Source organism: Chrysemys picta, chromosome 3 (assembly GCF_011386835.1).
Source record: "Chrysemys picta bellii isolate R12L10 chromosome 3, ASM1138683v2, whole genome shotgun sequence".
Lineage (NCBI taxonomy): Eukaryota > Metazoa > Chordata > Testudines > Emydidae > Chrysemys > Chrysemys picta.
Window position 1 is genome coordinate 33,351,770 of NC_088793.1, and position 12,846 is coordinate 33,364,615.

The 12,846-nt window shown below is 46.0% G+C and overlaps 1 protein-coding gene across 7 annotated transcripts in view; it reads right to left on the reverse strand.

Moving 5' to 3' along the window:
- GRHL1 (grainyhead like transcription factor 1) overlaps window positions 1-12,846 on the reverse strand; it is a 75,254-nt gene that overhangs the window by 14,675 nt on the left and 47,733 nt on the right. For 5 of the 7 annotated variants that reach the window (XM_024100553.3, XM_024100551.3, XM_042848717.2 and 2 more), the window contains exons 10-13: window positions 6,398-6,485; window positions 3,194-3,333; window positions 2,698-2,735; window positions 1,714-1,802 (exon numbers count right to left, since the gene is read on the reverse strand). In XM_024100553.3, coding sequence (XP_023956321.1) covers window positions 1,714-1,802; window positions 2,698-2,735; window positions 3,194-3,333; window positions 6,398-6,485 — 355 coding nt within the window. The remainder of the gene's footprint in view (window positions 1-1,713; window positions 1,803-2,697; window positions 2,736-3,193; window positions 3,334-6,397; window positions 6,486-12,846) is intronic. The other 2 variants (XM_024100552.3, XM_008179885.4) reach the window with 1 other exon arrangement.

Below are 12,846 nucleotides of genomic sequence, written 5' to 3' on the forward strand. Positions count from 1 at the left end.
AGGGATCACTCGCAAGCGAGAGAGAGAACATTCCAACGCCGCCACGGACGGTAAGAAGGAACTGAAGGGGGGTTGAGCCATTATATACACCGCCATAAGAGCGCCACTCTAGGGGGCTCCCCTGCCGTCCCGACAGGAGCTGCTAAGAGAAAAAGTTTCCGACGTCCGTGCACTCGGCGTGCACACACCTAGTTGGAATGGACGTGAACAATCACTCGAAGAACTTGCAAGAAACTAAAGAGAAGGAATAGCAACTGTCTATACTTTCCCCCCCATTTTAGTCTTGTCTCTCCCCCTCTTTGCTTCCCCATTTCACTTCCTTGCTATTGTTCAGAAATATTTATTAGCAATCATGTTGCTCCATCTAGTAGGATATGGATTTGATTCCCCACTCCAAAGATCGGACTGAAAGAATGAGAAGCCAGACAACCACAGTGTCCTCCGGCTCATGGAGACGGAGCTATTACACAGAAAAACAGCCCCATTAAAAACTACATTAAGGCTGAGTAATAAGCCAATAAGAGCAGGGAAATGTGGACATGTAACAGCTTCAAAGTCCTTAATTCACGCTCTAATTACTAGGTATTGTGGCACATATTGTTAACTATGTTTTATAGCTCACTGCTCTGATGCACCTGTGATTTGGAACAATATACTGTAACATCTAGGTCAAACAGGGTGAATTAAGCTTGGATGCTTGGAGATTTTCCTTTGGTGGAAGAGAGTTTGAAAATGAAGGCAGAAGGAGGAGGGTGGATTTAAAAGCGAACACAGCAATAACCATCTATACAAGGGAAGCAGTGTGGCTTAGTGAACAAAGCACTGATGGACTCTGGACTTCTATTCCTGGTTCTTGCACAAGCCTGCTGGGTGACTTTGGGCAAGTCACTTCACCCCCGTGCCTCAGTTTCCCCATCTGTACAATGGAGATGATGATACTGGCCTCCTTTGTCAAGTGCTTTGAGGTCCACTGATGAAAAGTGCAATATAAAAGCTAGGTATTATTATAGAACATAAATATGATGCTATGGCAGCTACCCATAGAATAAGGTCCCCATTTTATGATTTAGTAAAGAAACCAATTTCTCATTAATTCTCATTTTCCCTTAGCAAACATCTTCATTAGTTTATCGCAGCCAGAGGGGAAGGACAGCCATATGGATAAGGTTGTAACTGGGACTCCAGAGACAAGTCATTTAACCCTTCCGTGCTCCACTTTCTCCATCTACAAAATGGGGATGATAGCACTTCCCTACTCAACAGGGTGCTGGGAGGTTACAAACCATCAGAAAAAGCCCCCGAGAAAGTGGTGCAATTCTAGATGGGGAAAAACAGACACAGGGAAGTTAAGTGTCTTGCCAAAATTTACTCAGCAAGTCAGTGTTTGAGCTGGGAATAGAACCCAGGAGTCCTGATCACGAGACAAAAACTCCTACGGTTATTAAAACCAAAATTATGTATTTGCCAGTTTAGCTGGCTCCCCTGCTGAGGCAAAAAAAGGGAATATTTTCCTCCCCAAATAGGAGGAAATGCACAGATAAAATGCACAGCGGATGCACAGATAAGAATCAGATGGGCACATCAAAAAAAGATCAGACACTACCCTCCCCGACCCACCCAAAGAAAAGCATTCCTACCCCTGACCTGGCTTTCTTTCATGACATGGCAATGCAACAGATGTGTCTTTTTTCAAAAAATAAATAAATAGATTACCTCGTTTTGGTTCCTCTATTCTGGTCAGTTTATTGGGAGGTGCAATAAAATCATCTTCAGTTATATAAGGCCCCCTCTTCATATTAGAGCTGCAATAAGGGGGGAGGGGAGAAATGTATCAACAGCAGCATCAGCAGGAGCAGCCTCCTTGCCTGGAAGCAGGGAAACTGCCACATCATGGATCTTATGATGAACATAATTTCAGAACCAGAGTAATAACTTCCCTAGTTACAATGGGCATTGCTTTCTACACAAGTCAATACACATTATCTAAAACTGCCCAGGTGCTTCGATTCTGCTGCTCTCTCTCTCCAACAACAGAGTCCCCTTGTGCTGCTTAAGCACAACACCAAATCAGCTATTTACCTGGAGATTCTGGGCAAGTCCCTTTGGAATGTGAATATTTTTTGGCACACACTGGCAAGCCTGAGTGTGAAGCTGGCTGCATGGTGATGGAGAGTGCCTGCTACGCAAGATTTTCCATTTTGGAGAAGACAGCATCACTGACAACCTGGGCCCTGTGCTGCTTACAGGTCTTACTATGGTCTGGGGCTTATATAAGGGGAGGAGTAAAACACCTAAGGCCTTGGCTACACTGGCAATTCACAGCGCTGCACTTGCTGCACTCAGGGCTGTGAAAAAACACACCCCCCCCCCGAGCGCAGCGAGTGCAGCGCCGTAAAGGGCCAGTGTAATCAGCATCTGCAGCGCTGCACGCTCGCTCGCAGCGCTGCAAGCTATTCCCCTCGGAGAGGTGGAGTACTTGCAGTGCTACGAGAAAGCTCTCGCAGCGCTGGCGGCACGAAGACACTTGTGCTTCACAGCGCTGCCTCGGCAGCGCTGTGAATCCGCGAGTGTAGCCAAGGCCTAATATTAGAATACTTGGCAAGCTCTTTGGGGCAGGGACCTCACCTTCCTAGCTGATTTTACAGCACCATGCAATTCAATAGTGTTACAGAATGAATGAAATAGCGAGTCTCTTACCCTTCACCCTCCAGTTCTTCTGGTGCAACAGGAAGGACCTTTAAAACAAAACAAGAAGAGATTTTGAGTGTACAGAGAAAGGTACTCTAAATTAGACTATTGGATGGTATATGACATGGGACCATTAACTGGAACCTACTACAGTCTGTGTAGCTAGCTAGCTGGCTAAAAAGTGGACCTGAGAAGCCAAAATAGGAACATACAGATCAGACCAGAGCTCCTAGACCAGTATCCTGTCAGTGGTCAGCACCAAATGCTTCACAGGAAGGTGAAGAATTACCTGCCCACAAAGCAAGTTTTCCTCCTAACCCACATTTGTTAGGGCTTGGCTTATGCCATGAAGCACGAAGGTTTATATGATCACATACTTAACAGTAACTTTTTGCTCCCAGTGGTTATACATTTAAGAACCAGCCCAGTGGCTATGTACAGTATCATTACACAGGCAGACAATGCCCCTAATTTTATATTATGGGCACACAATGGCATCACATACATGAGTCCCACGCTGAAGATTGGCATGGTGAAGGTCGGGGATAAAAAGAATTGGCTGAGTGTCAAGATCTTGCGATGGCTTGAAGACAGTGACATCTGTCCGCTTGTGGGAAGGAAGCATTGGCACTTTGACATCGGGAACTGTAAAGAAATATCAAAGATTGTAATATATGGATATTTCAAACAATGACATAGTTGTAGCCTTACTCCTTAAGAGCAATGTATTGCTGTTAAGCAGTGATGTGCCGGGATGGATGTGAAGGGGAGGGTCTTGGGACCCCATTGTTAAAATTTCCCAAGTTTTTTGGGGGGAGCGGAGGGGAAAGGGCAAGGCTTCCCCTTCTCTGATAGAGTCACCTATTCTGGGGGCCACTAAATTACCCTGGCCAAAGATGCTTATTCCTTTTGGAATGTGTCACATGTCAGGTATTTTCAGTAAAATCTTCCCAAAGGATGCAGTTCCTCCCACACACCCTAATTTCAAATGACAGAGTTTGAACACTGTACTCTTCATTACACTCCTATTTTTTCAGGAATCTACCACCAGCCTTTCCAGTGAGTGGCAGGAAGTGTTTGCCAGGTGGCATTGCTTCCCTCCTTGGCTGGGGTTATGAGAAAAGGCTTTTGTCTAAATGGGTAAACAAATGAATTAATAGATTTCCCCCTGTAGCTCACTTCTCTGTGAGCTCATGCACCCTGGGATATGGGCATGCCTTGTTTCAATACTGGTAGCATATCACCTCTTAAAAGCACACAGAGCTGATCAATATTTGTTTCACATTTAAAAACATTTATGAAGGATGGTCTTAGGGGCACAGGACTGGGAGAGTCACATCTAGGTTCTAGTCCCGCCTCTGCCACAGACTTCCTGTGTAACTCACTGTACCTTTCTGCACAGGAGGGGAGACTTCAACCTCACAGGGGCTTAGTGAAGCTTCAGTCATTGAGTATTGAAAAGCATTTGGAGATCCTCAAATGGAAAGCACTACAGAAGCATTGTTACTACTGTGGAATAGAGTTCGGCAAGATACCAACATTTTGCAGAATGGAAGGTTCTGTGAAAAATTTTGGTTCACCATTCTGAATTGAAACAAAATATTTCAGTCTAGTTCAATATTAATCTGTACTCCTGTTAGCCACTATGTGCCTCATGGGAATTGTCATTTGGGTGCTTCTGGGATGGACCACATGTACTATAGGCACTGTGGTCACATGACTCCCAGGATGTAGCATGTCAGTTCAACCAGTGGGAAAACCACAGTGCATCATGGGAGATATAGTTTAGCCAGGAAGCCTAGCCTACAGAGAACGGAATATGAGGTACCCAAACTACAGCTCCCATGAGGCACTGTAGCAACTCTGATGAACAGAGATTAAATGTCAAACTGACCCAAAATGAAATATTTTAATTTGGGTTAACAAACTGAAGTGTTTTGATTTGCGTGAAGCCTGCCCAAAATGAAATATTTCATTTTGAATTTCCAATGGAAAAAAGTTGAAAAAATTTCAAAACAATTAGTCAAAAATTGAAATTTTCTGTGGGAAAACTGATTTTCCAAAACTTCAACCAAAAATTGCCAACCAGCTCTACTATGGAGCAATCCATATACATACAACAATTGTGTCTCTGGAAGCAACTGTAATGCTTCTAGGGTGACCAGATGTCCCGATTTTATAGGGACAGTCCCGATTTTTGTGTCTATTTCTTATACAGGTTCCTATTACCACCCACCCCCATCCCGATTTTTCACATTTGCTGTCTGGTTACTGTACTTATAGCTCAAAAATAGCCAAACAATATGTATTAAACCTTAATGGGGAAATAAACAACACATCTGGGCTCAGCCCAAGCATGGGAAGTTTAGCCCCATAAGCAGCATTTATGAAGAAAGATATGAACTTCTACAAATGGGGGGTTTAGCATGCAATTGCCATTTCTCAGCCATTAGCTCTAGTACTGTGCACAGTGGTCTCTGGATCCTGCTTGGGCTACTAACTTGGGATAGGAGACCCCCCCCCACACACACACATTTGTTAAATACTAGCAAAGCGTTGAGCCTTCTTTTTATGATACATTTAAAAACTCTGCTCTCCCTGTAACTGCCCTTTAGCAACTGGGTTTCCCTGTGTCATTGCCTTCTTCTGAAGCCACACTGCCAGCACGCATTTGCTGTGTCAGGAAACCCTGTTTAAACAAGCTGTGAGGTTAATGCTTATTGAACCAGTCAGACTGTTAAAAGCAGAGCTTCTGACAAGCACGTCAAAACATTATCTTCAAACAGTGCAGAGGAGAGCAAGGAACACACACTTTTCCTTGCTGCACAGTGTGAAGGAGAAACAGGGATATAAACTTTACATCAAACAACTCTGTTAACCTATAACTGACCATCAAACATTGGCTCTGTAGGAGTCAACATAAAAGTATGATCTGCGGGAGAGAATTAAGAATGAAAAGCAAACACATTTGGAAAGAAAAAGCTAGAAAATCTTTTGCTCATTCCAGCATCAAGCCCCTCGGGCTTACTTTTACATGTGTAGAAACAATGTCTAACTAGACTATTAACTAAAAAGGGGCAGCTCAGCTCTAATGGGTTGAGTACCAGGCTGGGAATCAGGAGATCTGGGTTTGTACTGCAGACTCTGCCAGTGACTTGCTGCATAGCCTTGAGTAAATCCCTTAAGCCTGATTTGCAGAGGTTCTGGGTATCTCCAGCTCCTATTGACTTCAGTTGGAGTTGGAGGTGCTCCACCAGTTCTCAAAACAAGGCCCTTAACATTCAGTTACCCATCTGTAAAACAGGGATAATACTGTTTACCCAACTTTAAGTGCCTTGCACAACACTTATCTTAGATTGCAAGTGCTAAGTGTGATTTCATGCTGGTCCAAATAGCACTGCCTTCTCCCTCTACTCTCTCCGGCTGCTAAAAGGGATTGAGTGGGCTCCACTGTACATCCATAGTGCACATAGAGTTTCTTTTCGAGTGAAGAAGAATTGAGGTTCCTAACTTATCCTGTGCATTGCAAAATACAGTTCACAATCCCATATACAGTGGATTAAAGTGAAGCTATTTTATTGCTTGCCTTTTTTATTTTTCTTCCATAACTCCTTTTATAGGAGAATTCCACTGTACTGAAAACAAATTGTAGTCTGTAAGTGACATGAGGCCTACCATTTAAACACTTGGTGGAATAATTTCTACTTACAGGCATTCAACTGGGAGCTGGGGTCAGTGCACTTGCCTTTTCTTTTGCTTTGTTTTCGTTCTTCATCCCTGATCTTCCTCTCTGCTCCCTGTCAGATGACAGATTGGGGAGGAAGGGAGAAAAAAAAAATAGTATCCTCAGTTTGTTTTTATACCCTCAGGTCAATGACGTTGATCTTTACATAATAGAACACATGGAGGTCAGTCTCACACTGACCACTTCATCAGGTCAGCCAGAAAATCTGTCCGGTACTTATTCTGAAGTGCTATCATCAAATCAAAATTTAATGAAAGTTTCACAATCACCTGAATTTGTTTTAAGTATGGGACTGGGGTAAAATGCGAGTTACCACACAGTTACTTCAGTTATTTCCATATATTTAAGAGACTAGCAGTGTCTAAGATATAAGACAGTGATCATTGAATTTTTCTCCGATTAATAATATTTACTGAACTTTTAATCAAAAATATTCCTGATGCTATAATCAAGCTAAATTCAGATCTCCTAGAGTTTTACAAGGATGGAACAAGACATACTAGCATGTCAAAGAGTCTTCGTCAGCAGTGACTGTGCCATCTTTCACAGGACTAAAAATAATACAAGCATCACTTTTCATCCTTCAGAACAGTGCTAGCTGCTATGGGATCAAACACACACCTAATACAGACTAGATGGAAGCAGAACTACCTCACATTTACAGAATTCCTAGTCCCTCCTCCCCCCACCCAAAAAAAAAGTGACCAAAAAAAAGAAACAGCTAGTCAAATTTTCTATGACGTATAAGCATTTAGATATCTCAGGAAGGAGGATGGTCTAAGGCTCTGGGTCAGGACCCAATGAGATTTGAATTTGTTTCCAAACTCTGCCAGAGACTTCGTGTGTGATCTTGGGGCAAGTCGCTTAGTCTGTGTCTCAGTTCTATGAAACGGGGATGACTGTAAACTCTGTGAGGCAGAGTTTAAATGGATTTTTGTACAGGACCTAGCACAACAAGGACCTAATCTCAGTGGGGACCTGTCAGAGTGGGTAGGTGGTGCTGCAACAGGTTCTATTGCAATAATTCAAAATGAAACAGTGATGGAGTCTCCTTACATTAGTCTAAAAACTAAGAGGAAGCCATATATAGGCCAGACTATTAACTTTGGATTCAGAACAATCATAACCAAAGTGGCAGCATCCCTATGCTCATCCGCATGTGCCAAACACCTAATCCCATTGCCTGCCCAGAACATAGGATGCATTGGAAAAATTTGGCATGGGGAGGAAGATTTGGTGATCTGCTTTGTAAAAGGAAAACTCAGATTGGCTTGTAAACTGGGTCTCTAACACTGGGGGAAACTGACATGTCACACAAAACACAGCAGAAATGTAGTTTCTGCAGTTAAAGTACTTGCATTTCTGAACCATTTGCCAATGTTCAATACCAAAATAAAAATGGAGGCCCTTGCACACGAGTTCTCCCCCAACACAATGAAGTTTGACAACCTGATCAGGAAAAACCTCTCAAATAATAGTAATATTTGGCAACAGCTGTAGTCATCTAGAATCGTCCTATTATTCTCACCCACAAAAAATTGTGTCAGAAAATATACAGGCTAAGCAAGAAGAGTCACTTCCAAATGACTGGATTTCAGGCCAGAATTCAAAGTGCTGACTCTTCCCATCCCAGTTCAGTGATTCAAAATCAATTCCCTTGCAGTACTGACAGCCAATAACGTAACTTCATCTGCTGGGCTAAGCCACTGTAGCAGAACCAACAAAGGGTTTTGGGGCTTGACAGCAAGAAATCACTTATATACAATCACATTGCAAGACATCTGATAAATTAAGAAACAATTATACAATGTAATGTAGGTTAATAACTGTGTTCAGACAACTCAACACATCACAGCTATAACGATGCTGTTACGAGGCAGTATAGTCTAGAGATTAGAATGCACATATTTGAGTTCTAATCCTGGCGTTGCCACCAGCTCTCTCTGACCTGGGCTAAGTCACCCAACTTCTTCATATCTCAGTAACCCTCCAGTAAATGGAGATATTTACCTACCTCATAGGGGAGATGTGAGGATTCATTAATGGTTGCATGGCACTTTGAAGATATACAGCTATACCCAGAATGACACTAGAACGCTTGGCACCTAAGTAAATTCAAGGGGTTGGCGAAAGTAAGCACCAGGATGGAGAACTGGTCAGTAGCCCAGGAAAGATGGCATTTGAGCTGTGGTTTACAAGACCCATCTGTTTAGTGAGACTTATGATCAATCTTTGTAACCGGTGGTGGGCTTTTTGATTAACAAGCAGTGGGTTCTGCCAAGCTAGAATAAACATTATTTTATTAAAGTAAGGTCCCCAGATGCCTCAGTGAGTGGGGCCAGTACAGTTCCTTAATAAAGATGGGACGTGAAATCAGAAAGGCAGAATGACTTTGTTCTTGCCACCCTAGCCAACAGGTCAACCTCACCAGAGATGGTGCGGGGTTGGGGGAAGAACTGGCAGAATAGACACCACAAGGGGAAGGAGGAGACGACGACCGGAAATTAGAAATAGAGGAGGGGAGGCCAGCTCCAGAAATAATCAGTTCAAAGAGGAAAAAAAGATGACCCAATATTAGATTTGCAGCACTTCAAGGCAGCGACCAACATCTTTAATCTAGAAGATACCTAATGTTTTGGTGCTGTGAAAACAAGCAGCATGGATACATTGATATTCTATCATGGGTAACATTTGCTTATGTTAACGGTCTGACTTTGTCCCCTAAAAAATGGGATGGCATTTAAAAAAAAATAATAATAATACCTCAAGCTGCCACCATTATACAACCCACTGTAACTTCAGACTGAAGGGGCACAACATCAGCCTGCAACATTAACATAGCAGAAGTGTTGGAATGCAGCCGCAGTACAGAGTCACTGAGGGCCATAGGGGTCAGTTCAGATTTTGCCTCAGCCCTATATTTTCTTGTTCACACAGGGTTAAGTCAAGTATTTACTGTTATTCAAATGTAATATTTCAGAATCGCAATTTCTCTGTTGTACCTTGTGTGTGTGTGTGTGTGTGTGCGCACACACGCATTTCCAATATGTAGCTGAGGAAATCCTCTGTTACACACCCACATCCATACAGCTGTATGGAACTTGGTTTTTAAAAAGTGATGCTGGTTCTGAGTTACAGGAGCACATTAAGAGCCTCTCGAATTCAAGACGGCCAAAAATCACAACTCCAGGCAGTTGCTGGCTGTGTACAAGAACGGCTAACAATGAAGACAGCAGATTTTATAATTCACACTGGGCAAATAGATTATTTGCTGAAAAATGCACTTTTGGTTGACTCCAAATTATCTGCAGATTTGACACACACAGTTTCAGCCATTCACAAAAATGACCAGAGGAGGGACGGGAGTGGAGGGTGGTTGGGCGGGGGTAGAGGTAAACTAGAGGGTGTAGCCCCAAGATTGAGGACCCAATGATCTGAAGTCAGCCGCGACCACTCCGGGAGAAAAGCACACAACCGGTTGGAGAAGGGAAGCTTTATTGTGGGTGGATCCCTGGTGTGAATGGTAGGTCGCCCTCGGGCATCCCATCAAAACTGATGTTTCCCTGCCTGTTTACCTGTGGAGGACCCAGGCTGGGGGGCAGACAGAGACTGCTTCTGTGGGTGTTTCTTACAGTCCCGTGACTTTTTATAAGGGGGCTTGTATTTACAGTGAGTGGCCTGGGTGGGAGCCTGCTGAGGCTTAAACTTGGGCCTAGCCAGAGGCGGGACATAGAGGCCAAGTGTCTTAAGCTTAGTGCGGGAATCTTTCAGGCCGTGCAGTTTCACGTCCGTCTGTTCCGCAAACAGGGCCTTGCCATCGAACAGAAGGTCCTGCAGGGAGTTCTGTGCCTCACTGGACAGCCCAGACAGCAGGAGCCATGACACCCTTCTCATGGGCACCGCGGCGGCCATGAACCTTGCAGCCGTATCCACAGCATCCAATGCTGCCTGCAGGGTTGCCCTGTCAGCTGCTGTACCCTCCTCCACCAGAGCTTTGAACTCCTTCCTGTCATGCTCCTGGAGAGAGTCCTTGAATTTGGGTAAAGAGCCCCACAAATTGAACTCATACCGACCCAGGAGAGCCTGATGGTTCGCCACCCTTAACTGGAAACTCGAGGACAAAAACTTTTCTCCCAAATAAATCCAACCTCCTTGAGTCTTTATTTTTCAGAGTAGAGGCTGGTTGGCCCTGCCTCTCCCTGTGGTTGACTGACTTGACCACCAGTGAGTTGGGGGCAGGGTGGGTGTACAGGTATTCATGCCCCTTGGAGGGCACAAAGTACTTCCGTTCTGCCCTCTTAGAGATGGGGGGCAAGGAAGCCGAGGTTTGCCACAAGGCATTTGAAATTTTTGCCACCCCTTCGTGGAGTGGAAGAGCCACCCTGCCCGGTACTGAGGCGGATAGGACATTGAAGAGGGAGTCCAAGGTTTCCTCCACCTCCTCCGCCTGAAGGTTGAGGCTTGATGCCACCCTTTTCAATAGTTCCTGGTGGGCCTAAGAGTCCTTCTGTGGAACAGAGGGAGGAAGGGCCATAATTGCCTCATCAGGGGAGAGTGAGGATGCAGGCGAGGTATTCTGCATACCCACCGGTACTGGAGGTCCCACCACTTGGTCACCCTCTGGGCATGGAACTGAAAATGCACGTCCCACTGACTCCTTTCTGGTAGGCCGGGAAAGGGAGGCTGACGGTCGTTCCAAGGCTCTGGCCACCGAGCGAGCCCCCACCACGGGGCCCATTGGTACCAAGGTGCTGGCCAAGGAGCCCGGTGCCACTCCACCTGCTGTGGCACCGGCGGAGCAGGCTGTTCAGCCTGACTAGCCTGTCACATCGACTGACGACTACGAAAGGAGGCCGGGCTGGCAAGGCATTTGCAGCGCTGTATCTCCGTGGTTGCAGCGCTGCATGTACTCCACGTCCCCGAGAGGAATAGCATGTATTGCGCTGCCGCAGCAGCACTGCGGCGCCAGTGTGGCCGCCCAATGCGCTGTGAATGGCCTCCAGAAGTATTCAGCAGTATCCCACAATGCCTGTTCTAGCCGCTCTGGTTATCAGTTCAAACTCTACTGCCCTGGCCTCGGGTAACCAACCATGTGACCCACCCTTTACATTCCCCGGGAATTTTAAAAATCCCCTTCCTGTTTGCTCAGACCGGCGTGCCATGGAGTGCTATCAGGGAATCTTTCCAGGTGACCATGCCTCCACGCGCCAAGCGAGCCCCAGCATGGAGCAATGGCGAGTTGCTGGACCTCATCAGTGTTTGGGGGGAGGAAGCTGTACAGTCCCAGCTGCGCTCCAGCCGTAGGAATGACGATATCTTCGGGCAGCTATCAAGGGACATGATGGAAAGGGGCCATGACTGGGACGCCCTGCAGTGCAGGATTAAAGCGAAGGAGCTGCGGAGTGCCTACCGCAAAGCCCGTGACACAAACGGCCACTCGGGTGCTCCCCCCGTGACCTGCTGATTCTACAAAGAGCTGGATGCGATACTTGCGGTTAACCCCACCTCCACTCCGAGCACCACCATGGACATTTCAGAGCTGGGGGGGGGGGGTGGGGGAAGGAGGAGGAGGAAAATGGGAGTGAGGGTGGTGGGCCGGATGGAGACACCCCAGAATCCCTGGAGCCAGCAGCTCTTCTTGAGCCGGGAGAAAGGTAGCCAGTCGCAGCGGCCGGTACTTGGTGGAGGACAAACAGAAGAGCAGGTTCCCGGTAAGCGGTTTTTTTTTTTTTCGGGAAGGAATTTTTTCTGTGCGGGCTCTTTGGGAGAGGAGGGTTAGGCATGCATGCCTAGATGCGGAATTGCGCATTGATGTGGTTTATCACATTGCGGTAATCGGTCTCGGTAATCTCCTCGAATGTCTCATCCAGAACATGTGCAATGCACTTGCGCAGGTTTATCGTGAGAGCCACCGTGGTCCTTGTCCCAGCCAGGCTAATGTGTCCGCGCCACTGTGCCGTGAGGGGTGGGGGGACCATTGCTGCACACAGGCAAGCTGCATATGGGCCAGGGCGGAAGCCGCATTGCAGCGAGGTATCGTCCAGGACAAACTCCTGTGGAAAATGTTGGGACAGTGTTCAATGTAGGTGCTCCCTGAAGCTGTTGGCTCTCCCCAAGGCACAGAAACCCAGAGGATAGTGCAGCCCTGAAACAATCAGTCCCCCTTACTCACCATTTTGAGACTCCCGTGGGATGTGTGTGCTCTGTTTCGGACGGGAAAATTATGCTATTGTGTAGACCCTGTGTGTTTTCTACTCCTTAAGTGCGCAGGGAATCATTACTCTGTCTGGTATAAACAATGCTGCCTCTGCTAAATGTTGCATTTTGCCTATACAGCTGCATCAACCTTGAGACCTCAGCCGTCCCTCTTATCGCCTGCTCAGAGACTGCAAAGACTCAGGAAGAGACCGCGA